This window comes from Belonocnema kinseyi, chromosome 6 (genome assembly GCF_010883055.1).
Source record: "Belonocnema kinseyi isolate 2016_QV_RU_SX_M_011 chromosome 6, B_treatae_v1, whole genome shotgun sequence".
Classification (NCBI taxonomy): Eukaryota; Metazoa; Arthropoda; class Insecta; order Hymenoptera; family Cynipidae; genus Belonocnema; species Belonocnema kinseyi.
The window spans coordinates 14,307,200-14,320,031 of record NC_046662.1 but is presented as its reverse complement, the minus strand read 5'-3'; the positions used below and the strand labels follow the sequence as shown (position 1 = coordinate 14,320,031).

The 12,832-nt window shown below is 26.3% G+C and overlaps 1 protein-coding gene across 2 annotated transcripts in view; it reads right to left on the bottom strand.

Moving 5' to 3' along the window:
* LOC117174348 (general transcription and DNA repair factor IIH helicase subunit XPB) overlaps positions 1 to 12,832 on the bottom strand; it is a 56,303-nt gene that overhangs the window by 13,794 nt on the left and 29,677 nt on the right. For both annotated transcript variants that reach the window (XM_033363393.1, XM_033363394.1), the window contains 2 exons: positions 8,642 to 8,910; positions 1,994 to 2,158 (listed from right to left, as the gene is read on the bottom strand). In XM_033363393.1, the coding sequence (XP_033219284.1) occupies positions 1,994 to 2,158; positions 8,642 to 8,910 (434 nt within the window). The remainder of the gene's footprint in view (positions 1 to 1,993; positions 2,159 to 8,641; positions 8,911 to 12,832) is intronic.

The following is a 12,832-nucleotide window of genomic DNA, read 5'->3' as shown; positions in this document are numbered from 1 at the left end:
AACCAAGAAAGATAAATTTTCAAATACACAGTTGAATTTTCGAAAAATCAAATGAATTTTCAAAAAAAAGGTTGAGTTTTTAACCAAGGAATTGAATTTTAAGCCTAGAAAAATTATTTTTTAACAAAATGGATAAACTTGACAAAAAAATTAAACTTCAACAAAAAATAGTTGCATTTTACAACAAATAGTTGAATTTTTAACTAGAAAAAATGAATTTTATACCAAAAGAGATTAATTTTCATCAAAAGAGTGGAGTTTTCGAGGTAAAAAGTCTAATATTTTACAAAACATTTCACTTTTGAACCCCAAAATATTATTTTTTAATAAAAAAAAACGTCATTTTGAACCAAGAAAGATGAATTTTCAAATAAGCAGTTGAATTTTCTATAAAAAAATGAGTTTTCAACAAAAAGATTAAGTCTTCAACCTAATCTTAAAAAATACTAAAGTTACATTTTTAGTTAACAAATTAATTTTAACCCAGGTAGTTTAATTTTCAAATAAAATTATTATTTCTTAACAAACCTTCAACCAAAGAGATGCATTTTCAACTAAAAATGTATATCTTAAAAAAAATTATATCTTAACAATGTCATTCAACAAAATCTTTCAAACAAAATAGTTGAATACTCAGACAAAGAATAATAATTTATTACCAAGAAAAATGCATTCTGATTGCACTTTAAAAAAAATCGAAATTTATATTAAAACAGATTATTTTTTAATTAAAAAGACACATTTTCAAAAAAGAATTGAATTTTACGTTTAAAAAGATTTCAGTCGACTTTTCACGATCAAAATATGAATTTTTAAACAAGAAATAATTTTCTACGAACAAAATTGAATTTTTAATCAAAAAATACAGCTTTTGAATCAAATTTTCGAATTGTCTACGAAATAGCTTCATTTTTATCAAAAAAAAATTAAATTTCTTTTAAAACAGATACATTTTTTCTAAATTAGAAAAACAGTTTAATATTCACAAAAAGAAAGTATTCCAGTTGACTTTTCAAGCTGAAAATATGAACTTTTCTAATCAAAAACTAAATTTTTTACGAACTAGTTAAATATCCAACAAAACATTAGAATTTTCAACTTTCAATTTTTCTTTTAAAAAAATAGGTTCATTTTCAACCAATCAGTTCCATTTTTATCCAAGAAAGAGGAAATTTATCTTAAAACAAATGAATTCTTCATCAAACAAATTTAAAAAAATAGTTGGATTTTCATTAAAAAAAGATTTTAGTTCCCTTTTTAACACTGAAATATTAATTTTAAACAAAAAGTAAAGTTTCTACAAAATAATTTATTTTTCAACAAAACAAAACAGAATTTTCAACTAAAAAGTATGACTTTTCAACAATATTATGAAATTTGCAACCAAATTATTTCATATATTTAATATATATAATAATTATCTTCCAAGAATTGTAAACATTAAGTTAATTTTATGCTAAATATAGTCGAATTTTTAACCAAAAAGTGTGATTTTTTAACAAGATTGTTAAATTTTCAACCAAGAGTTGCATTTTTGTCTAAGAAAAATCGAAAACTCTACTAAAACGGGTGAATTTTTAAATCGAAAAGCAAAAATATTCAAAAATGGAGTTGAATTTTTACTAAAAAAAAATGCAATCGACTTTTCAACACAAAAAGATGATTTTTATCCAAGATGCAATATTTCTACCAAAAAAATATGAAGTTCTAAATAAAAAAGACAAATATTCAGAAAAAATAGTTTCCTTCAAAAAAAGATTTCAATTGATTTATCAGCAAGAAAAATAAAAAAAAATTTAAACAAAACGATAATGTACTACGAAAAGAGTTGAATTTTTAACACAAAAAGGGGATTTTTTTAAACAAAACACTTGAATTTGCAACCAAAAGAAATATCTTTTTAAGAAAATTGTTAAATTTTTAACCAAATAATAAAATTTTATGATAAAAAAAATATTTAATAGGAGAAAAAGTATTGAAGTTTTTAATTTACCTGACTAGTAGGGCCATAAATGTAGGGCTTGTTCATCTTGATAGCATAATGCTTCAGAGCGAAAACATTATCTGAGAAGACGATCGTTTTATCTCCTCTTCTCTCATGATAGCGGATGAGGTATTGACAGGCTCGAAATTTATTCGGATTCATCACGTACAAGAGCTGAAAGAAAATCGCAATTAGTATTTAAATTATATTATATTTTATAGTTCTTTTCAGGTATCTCAACTTTTTTCGAGGTATAGTTTTTTTAATTACGGAACCAATCAAATATTTCGAATTTTTTAAACAATCGAGTCAGAATATTTACTCAATTTCGCGAATTTTTTTATATATAAATTATTTTATTTTATAATTTCTTTTATTATTATTTTATGTTCTATTTAAAATTCAATGCATATTTACTTACAATTAATGCAGCGTCTATAGAAAATTTGAATTAAATCACTTCAAATTATAATATTCAAACAAAAATAAAACTTCGACAAAACATTTTCAACTCGAATAGTGAAATTTTTCTTTATAAAAATAATTTTCAGCCATGGTAACAAATAATTTTTAACAAAATAGCACACTTTTCAACCAAAGAGATGAATTTTTAATTAAAATAATAAATCCTCAACCAAAAATATTAATTTTTAACAAAGGAAGTTAAATTTTGACCAAATAATTGAATTTTCATTTTAAAAAATGTATTCTAAAAAAAGTACTAATCAATATTTCAACAAAAAATGGTTTTAATTTTAAATCAACAACATTTAAGTAAACCAAAAAAGGGGGATTTTCAAAAAGATTTGAATTTCCGACGAAAAAGATCATTTTCAAACAAAAAATAACCAAAGAGATTAATTTTAAGGAAAATAATGGAAAATTCATCTAAAATAATTACATTTTTTGTTTAAAGATAGAAATAGTTTTTAAAAAATCAACAAAGAGAATACGAAATTTTAATAGAAAAGTACATCTTTCCATCAAAAAGATTAATTTTCAATTAAAATAATTCATCTTAAACTGGAATAGTTGAATTTAAAAAAAGATGAATTTACAACTAAAATAATGAATCTTCAACTAAAATGAACTACGATTAAAATCTAAAAAAAAATTTTTTTTTAACAATATACATGAATTTTCAATTTAAAAAAAAGCAATAATTAAATTTGTAGTTAAAACATTAACAATCAACCAAGGATATGAATTTTAAACAAAAAAGCTGGAATATTCAACTGGAATGGTTGCATTTTCTGTTTAAAATAGTAATAATTTTGAAACAAAAATAAAATTTGGACAAAACATTTTTTACTAGAATAGTTACATTTTTAGTTAGAAAAAATAATTTTCAGCCGAAATAAAAAATAATTTTTAACAAAATAGCACATTTTTCAATCAAAGAGATGAATTTTCAAATGAAATAATGAATCTTCAACCTAAAAAATTAATTCTTAACAAAAAAGTGAATTTTTGATAAATTACTGATCAATCAAAGAGATAAATTTTTAACCAAAATAATGGAATAATTACATTTTTAGTTTGAAGAAAAATATCGTTTTTTCAATTCAACCAAAAATGGCGACTTTTTAACTAAGAATGATTTTTCAGTCAAGAAACAGAAAAAATTGCAAACAAACTATTCATTTTTCAAGCAAAAAGATGAATTTTCAATCAAGAAGATTAATTTTTTATCAGAAAGAGCGAATTTTCAACAAAATACATGAATTTTCAACTAAAGACGATCAATTTTCAACCAAAAATAGAGTAATTAAATTTGCAGTTAAAAAAATAGTTAAATAAAGTAATACAAGGCTACTTTTACAAAAAAAAAGAATAATTTTTAATCAATTTTAAATTGCAATTAAAAAAAAAATAAAGCACGCTTCCGAAAAAATGCTATGAAATTAAAAAATTCGAACTATAAAGCTAAAATTCTTCCATTCGAAGTTATAAAACCTGAGCTGCAAATAATTTTAACAATCTTAAGCTAGAAATATTAAAAATTAAACGATTGCATTTTTGTTATAAACGAACACTTCTTAAAGTAAAAGTTAAATTATTTTCATTTTAAATAGTTTAAAAATCTTTAAAAAGCTTCAAAATTTTATTTAATATTATTGAAACATCTAGATATTTTTTTACATGCTGAAAAATGAAAAATATTTCCTTAAAAACTTTCAGATTTATTTGCGACAATTTCGGAACTCTTTTTAAATCTTTTTAAATATTCTCTTGTAACTAATTTTTCAAAATAGTCATTTTCAATTTTCCAAGGAATCTGAAGAAAATATTTTTCAATTCTTTCTAAAGCCTTTCATAATTCTTGAAAAGCTTGCACATGTTTTTTTAACTCTGCAAAAATCTGTATTTTGTGCGCAATATTTATTGTATATTAAAAGTCAACCATTTTACTTGTAAACTAATTTTTTTAAATCTAAAAATTAAAATTATAAAGTATAATTTTAGTTTTAAATATTTGATTTATAATTACTGATTTTACACGAACGATCAAATATTTATAAACATTAAGCAATTGTTATTTTTAGTAATTAAAAAAATTAAAAAATTGTAGGCTAAAACAATATTTTTAATTTATGCAATAAAAGCTTTTAATTATGAATATAGTTTGATGTTATTTAAAAATTGAAACAGTTTAATTCCTAACATTAAAGCTTGGAAATTCTTCAATTTTGAACTGATTTCGAATCGTCTTGTAAAATTAATTATCATTCACTTTTTAAACCTTGAAGTGGTATTTAATCTTAAAAATTATTGATTGATTTATATTCACATTCGATTAACTACAAAGATTTTTTTACCAAAAATTGTCGATTTCAAATTTTATATTTTAAGTCATTAAAACCTTTTTTTTCAAATTACGCAATGTAAAATGAATGATATAATCAATAAAGATAAAATTCAACTGATTAGGGGAGCGGCAGGTAATGTGGCGCACCCTAAATTACAGAAATTGATTTTTAGGTCGGGTTTTTAGATCAGGTTCGTTGTGACATGTAAGACGAAAGTAAATATTTCATTATTGATTAAATAATTATTTTTAACTCGATTCGTTAATCGCGGGTCATTTTAGACCCAAGGCATTTTTCATTTGTTTTATTATTCAAAATCTGTGTACTCCGGAAATATATATCCCACCGTAAAAAATTTTAGGACTAGAGGAGCTTTTGAGCGTCAAGGTAAGTTTTTTTAATTTTTATGAAGTTTATGAGTATTTTTGAAAGATTTAAATTTTTTGAGTCATATATTGATTTTTCATCTCTTATAGCATAGAGCAACGTACATTCACTGAAGTCACGTTATACATGTTGCAGAAACTGTTTGTAATTATATGATGATAGAATTTATGACATCAAAATATTGTTCTTTTTTTCTTTATGAATGGGTATAATTTTCTATAAAATAAGAATTTGGTTCAAATAGCTCAATTGTTTAAAAAGTTATGAATTTTGTTGTAAATGTCTGTATTTTCGGGAGGTCTTTGACATTAAAAATAAAATATTTGTTAGAATTTTTGTTTAATCTTTATTATATTCCCTTAATGAGGAAGTATTCAAGAGTGTACAGGAATGTGATCAGATTTTTTTATTAATAATTGAGCGTTTTAACATGTCTTGGGTCTAAAACGACCCACAATTAATTGAGAAGGTGCCCAAAAAAGGCGATAAGCTTATTGGGTTATTATATCCAGGTATATTCTTCCTAGTATTAGAAGTCTCTTTCTTATGTGAACTAGATTTAGGTAATCCAATAATATTGTAGAATGATTAGCCCTGTTAAAGTTTCGCTGTCGGTTTTAAAGTTACATTTTCTTTGATAAGCCTTATAAATAAAACATGTGAATTTGTAACCTTTATTTTAGATGGTTCTTACTGAACGAAAAACTAAAAATGGGCAATGGTCACCTCAAGATTTGCCATTTGCCATCAACGAGGTCAAAATGGGGCGTTCAATTCGTTCTACTGCCAAACGCTACAATATACCTGAAAGCACTCTCAGAAGAAGAATGAAAAATAATCAAATGACTCCAACTCGACCTGGAAGGAAAAGTTGCTTTACTCCAGAACAAGAAAAACTCTTGGCGGAATATGTCATAAAATTAAGTGACAAGTTTTATGGTCTGACTTGTGTCAAGATCCAGAAAGTAGCATTTGAACTTGCTGTAAAATTGAAGATCAAGCACAAATTCAATAAAACTCTCAAACTTGTCGGGAAGGACTGGTTACAAGGATTTTTGAAACGAAACCCAAACCTTAGTCTCAGCAAGCCAGAGGCCACAAGCATTAACCAAATTCAAGGCTTTAATAGAAAAGAGGTTATGCATTTTTTTACCAACCTCGATATTAGGCTTAAGAAGTTCTTATTCACACCGGATAGGATTCTAAACATGGATGAGACCGGAATTACCACAGTTTAAGTGAGTAATACTATTACAGAGTAAAATAAAAATAGGACAACAGAAAATACGACAATAAATGCAATTAATCACACGTTGTATCTAAATGTATTCTAAATTTATTAATCTCTTCCAGGAACCAGGAAACATGCTAGAAAAAAAGGCAAGAAGAATGTGCTATGAGTGCAATTGGCACATTTATACCTCCTATGCTCATTTTTGCTCGAGGTAAACACTGCAGTCTTTTAATAAAAGGAGCACCTCCTGGGTCCATCACAGAATGTACAAAAAACGGGTGGACGAACCAGGAAATGTACGAGGTCTGTTAAAAAAATACGCGGATTGAGGTCATAAAAAAAGTACTTTATTTGGCAGTTACACGTCTGGGTCTCCTTCAAAATACTCTCCTCCCAAACGCACACACTTATCCCAACGGTGTTTCCACTTGTTAAAATAGTCCTGGTACGCTTCTTTTGTGATGGCTTTCAGCTCCTTCGTCGCATTTGCTTTAATCTCCGAAATCGTCTCAAATCTTCTTCCTTTGAGGGGTTCTTTTAGTTTTGGGAACAAGAAAAAGTCACAATGTGTAAGGTCAGGTGAGTATGGGGGGTGGGGAAGGACAGTAATCGAGTGTTTGGCCAAAAACTCACGCGTTCTGAGTGAGCTGGAGCGTGGCACAAATTTCGCAGTGACGCGGTGCATCTTCACTTTTTCGGTCAAAATCTCTTAATAAGATCCAACTGATATCCCACACTCTTCGGCAAGCTCCCTAATGGTCAGACGTCGATTTTCGCACACCAGGGTGTTGATTTTGTCAACGTGTGGGTCGTCAGTTGACGTTGAAGGACGCCCAGGAGGCTCATCATCGTCAATCGACTGTCGGCCACCCTTGAAACTTTCATGCCACTTGAAACATGCAGTACGTTTCATGGCAACATCACTGTAGGCCGTGTTGAGCATGGCAAGTTTTTCATTTGCAGATTTCCCGAGTTTCATACAAAATTTCACAGCAATTCGATTCCCTTTCAGGCTGTCCATTTTACAATCCGACAAACAAAAAAAAACACTCTTTACTTAAAACCGTGTAGCTTATCAACAAATGAAGATATCTGCGACTGTAATACCGCGTTTTAAACAGCTGATCTGTACGAACTTAGCGACACCAAGCGGATTCTCCTGAAACCAACTTCAGCCGCGAAATTCAAACAGTCCGCGTATTTTTTGAACAGACCTCGTACATGATTTGGCTTAAGCACCTAGTCAAAACCACGAAGCCGACTCCTGAGGAACCAATACTAGTGATTCTTGATAATCATAGCAGTCACAATACACTAGAGGCTCATGATTTTTGACAAAAGAATAATATTCACGTTGTCTCATTGCCTCCGCACACTTCACACCAGTTACAACCGTTAGATGTAACCTTCTTCGGTCCTTTGAAGTGTGCATACTACAAAGATGGCGATTTATATTTCAAGTCCCACAACTTCTGCAAGATCACGCCATATGAAGTTGCAAGTAATAATTAAATGAATTTTTGAAATTTATTTATCAATTTAATTCATAATAAAATAGATCTAAAAATCGTCTTCTAATTCTACCAGGCATTTTCAATCAAGCTTACGCGAAAGTGTGCTCTATGGACAAGGCTGTAAATGGATTCTTGGTAACAGGGATTATGCCCTTTAATTCAGATGTGTTTCAAGAAGAAGACTTTGCGGCTGAACCTATTCTAAAGGAGCAGTAAAATTCACCAAAGAGAGGAGACGTTGGACCTGAGGAAAATAACGCTCCGCTTGTTTTAGAAGCTGAATAGGTCATTGTTGATGGCAGCATTACTGCGAACAATATCCCACATAATCTTCTCGCAGAGCTTCAGCCTGACCTCGAGCTAATGATTCAAATTTTCAGAAAAAGACATTCTTGAAGGAAAGAAGCTGAAGGGACTTGAAAGATTGCAAAAAGCCGAAGAAGTAAAACGACGAAAGGAAATTAATGCAAAAAAGCGAGCGAAAAACGCAGAAGCAATCCACAAGAGGAAGGAAGTAAGGGCGGAAATGAAAGAAAAAAAGCCAAAGATTCGCATAAAAGAGAAGTTCATCCAGAAGAAGTCAAAAACTTCTGCTAGTCTTCGTATTTAAATTACATTTAATCTTAATTGAGACCTTGAAAATTTATAAATAAAAGAAAGTTCCAGGTAGGATAGAGACCCTAAATAATAATTTGATGTAATTTCGCCTCACCAGCTTTCTGCTCATCTTGCAGTTGAGATATTCCCTGTAAAATTCGGCAGTCATTGGACACCAAACTTCCGCACACTGCACTCTGGCGATAAATCCTCTTCTCTGCAATTCTAACCAATTAGCTTCGTAGAGTTTCGGACCAATCAAAAAGTTTAAATCTGCGATTTTGTCGTCCTCTCGCAGTAAAGTAGCTGTCAGTCCCAATTTGCAATGCGACTGAACAAGCGTCAAGACTCGTCTGAACATCTTCGCTGGTATGGAATGCACCTCTGCAATTTCGACATCACAAATCAATTTACTAGAATTTAAATTTAAATTTAAAATAATTCAGGATTAATCAGTTCATGGCTCCAAATGGTCATTCAGAATCAAATAAATTAGCACTCAATCAAAAGAGTTAATTTTCAACGAAATACTTAAATTTTAAGTTTAAAAAAAATTAATATTCCATCTAAATTAAAATTTTTTCAATAGTTGAATTTTCAAACAAGAATAATTCTGCTAAAAAAATGAATTTTCAATCCAAGAAAACAAATGGAATAAGTAATTTAATTTTGAGGTTGAAAAAACGTAATATGTAAACTGAAAAAAAAAACAATTTTTAAGAAAATTTTTTAAATTTCAAACCAAGAGATGAATTTTCAATTCAATAGGACAAAAAAAGTAGAGCATTCAACCAAGAATATTTCTGCTGAAAAAATCAATTTTCAACCCAAAAAGACGAATTTTTAAAAAAAGAAAAAAATTTAATGAATTAAAACCAAATAGTTGCATTTTTTACCAAGAAGATAACAGGATGGCCATTTTAATCAACGAAATAAATTCCCAGTTTTTTCCGGGTTCGCAAATATTTTTCACGGTCAATGAATTTTAAAAAATAGAACACTAAAGCTGAAAAATTATGCAATTGATGTAATTAAAACTGAGCTGCAAATGAAAGCACTCATAGTGGAACTGTTAAATTTTGAACTTGTAAAATTCAAATTTAAAAGTTTTTAATTTAAAAATTTTGTAATGAAATGCTCAATAATTTACGCGTATAAAATTGAAGGTACTAACATTTTTCAATTTAAAAAAATATAAATCCACGTTATCATTTTTCAATTATCTATATTGAAAAATTGAATTAGAAAATCAATTCCTTTCTTTTTAAATATTTGAAACATCCTTGGAAAGCTTCAAAATTTTATTTTAAAATCTTAAAAAATCTAGAAGTTGTTTTAAATTGGTTTTAAATTTAAAATTATTTTGAAATTTTTTCAGAACTTCTAAATATCTGCCAAAATGAATTGAATTTTTTCTACAATTTTCAGAAAATCTTGCAAATATTAGAAAATCTCTTAACAATTTGTATGTATAAATAACGATTAAACATTTATTACTTGTAGGCGAAATTTGAGTAATTTTAAGAGATATGTAGAAGTTTTGAAATTATTCAAACTTAATTTAAAACTTGAAATGATAGCCCATTATAAAACAAAATGTAGATTTTCGCAGATTTTTAACAAAAAAATTAGATTCTTTTCAAGAATTATGAAAGGCTTCAACAGAATAAAAAATTTTCTCAAGACTCATAGGAAAATTAAAAATAATTTTTCATTTTTAAAAATTATTTTAAGAGAATATTAAAAAAATTGTTCAAAGACTTGAACAAATTTTTCAAAAACGATTCTAGACGATTTAAAGAAAACTTTCTAAAATTTGAATGATAATTTTTAATCTTTTTAAAACTCTTAAATATCTCTTAAAATTACTCAAATTTTTTCTACAAATGTTCATTTGTAAATTATGCGTCCAAACTTAAAAATTTCACTTAGAAATTAAGAATTTATCAAATACAATATTTAAAATTGTAACGTTCAAAGTTTAAAGGCTCTTCGAAATTTTAACGATCCAGGTTTTCTATGTTAAACAATTCAGTTAAAGATTCTTTACTTTTAAATATTTGGTTTCAATTTACTTGTCTTAAATAAAAATTAAAATATTGCTTAATATTCAATAATTAATCTTTTTTTAATTAAAAATTACAAATTGAATGGGTTAAAAATTGATTATTTTAGACTGAAAAAATATTTTTAATTTAATAAAATCCTTTAATTAGGAATATATTATTATGAAGTTATTTTTAAGTTGAAAGTAGTTTATAAACTTTCAGTCACACGTTCAAATTTTAAATGAAAAATTTTGAATTTTTGAATAAAAAAGAGAACTTCTAAACCAATAACGGAATAGTTGAATTTTCAGTTTAAATAATTTAATATTTTACCTAGAAAGAAAACAAATTTCAACATAATATTTTAATCTTTAAACAAAGAAATGAATTCTTAAACAAAAAGGCCAATTTTTAACAAAAAAGTGGAATTTTCAACCAAGAGCATTTCTATTAAAAACATAAATTTTGAATCTAAAAAGACAAATTTTCAATCAAAAATGGAATACCTGAATTTTCAGTTTAACGAAATTTAATATTTAAACTAAAAAGAAAATAATTTCCAACATAATATTTCAATTTTCAAACAAAGAGATTCATTTCCAAACAAAAAAGACAACTTTTTAACAAAAAAGTTTAACTTTCGATCTAGAAACACGGATTTAAAAAAAAAAATGCATGAATTTCAACCAAATAGTTAAATTTTCGAATAAAAAGATCAATTTTCAACCAAGAGGTTGAATTTTCAATTAAAAAAGATACATTTTCAACCAAAAATGGAATAGTTGAATTTTCGGTTTAAAAAACATGTAATATTTAACCTAAAAAACACAATTTTTAACTGAATATTTGAATTTTCAAACAAAGAGATGAATTCCTAATTAAACAAATAAATTTTCAAAACAAAAAGGCGAATTTTTAAGAAAATAGTTCAATTTTCAAGCCGAAAAGACGAAATTTCTACAGAATAGTTGAATTATCTACCACCAAAATTAAATTAAAAAATTTAATATTTAACCTAAAAAGAAAACATTTTCAACATTTCTACTGAGAAGATCAATTCTCAATAAACAAAAAAAACTAATTTTCAACAAAATATATGAATTTCAACGAAATAGTTAAATTTCCGACTAAAAAGATCAACTTTCAACCAAGTAGTTGAATTTTCAATTAAAAAAGATTAATTTTCAAACAAAAATGGAATAGTTGAATTTTCCGTTTAAAAAAATTTAATAGTCAATATAAAAAACGATTTTTAACAAAATATTTGAATTTTCAAACAAAGCAATGAATTTCCAATCAAACAAATAAATTTTCAAAACAAAAAGACGAATTTTTAATAAAGCATTTGAATTTTTTAAGCCGAAAATACGAATTTTCTACAGAATAGTTGAATTATCTACCAAAAAATTAGAATTAAGAAAAAATTATTCTCAACTAAAAACGATACATTTTTAACCAAAAAATGGAATAGTTAAAATTATATTTCAAAAAATCGAATTTGAACAACAACAAAAACAATCGATATTCAACTAAAAATGGAATTGTTAAACTTTCAGTTACACAAAAATATTTTTCAACAAAAGAGTTGAATCATCAACCAAAAAAGATTAAATTTCAACGAAAAATTTAGAATCTCAAATTTCAGCTTAAAATTTAATTGTTTAATTTTCAGTTAAAAATTAATTTTCATTAAAAAAAAAAAAACTAATTTTCAACCAAGTAGTTCATTCTTCAAGCAATAAAATAAAATTGTAACAAAATAGTTTAACTTTCAAATAAGTAGTTTGATTTTCAATCAAAAAAGATTAATTCTAAATCAAAAATGAATAGTTTCATTTTTAACTAAGAACGATTAATTTAATTAATTTAATTAAAACTAAATTAATTAAATAAAAATTTTCTAGTTAAAAATTCATGTATTTTGTTGTAAATTCGCTCTTTTTGGTAGAAAATTCATCTTCTTGCTTGAAAATTAAATTAAATTATTTAAATTAAATAGGTGGAATAGTTAATTTTTCACTTAGAATAATTATTTTTTAACAAAGAGTTCAATCTTCAATTAATAAAATGAACTTTTTTAAAAATTAGTCCAACTTTCAACCAAATAGTTTAATTTTCACCCAAAAAAGATGAATACTGAATTTTATTATTTTTTTTTATTACACCATTAAGCCATTTCCCTTTCGGGGTAGGCGTGACTCACTCGGCAGGGGAAAGAAGTAGTGTGTGGATGGGATAGAGATTTTTCAGATTGATCC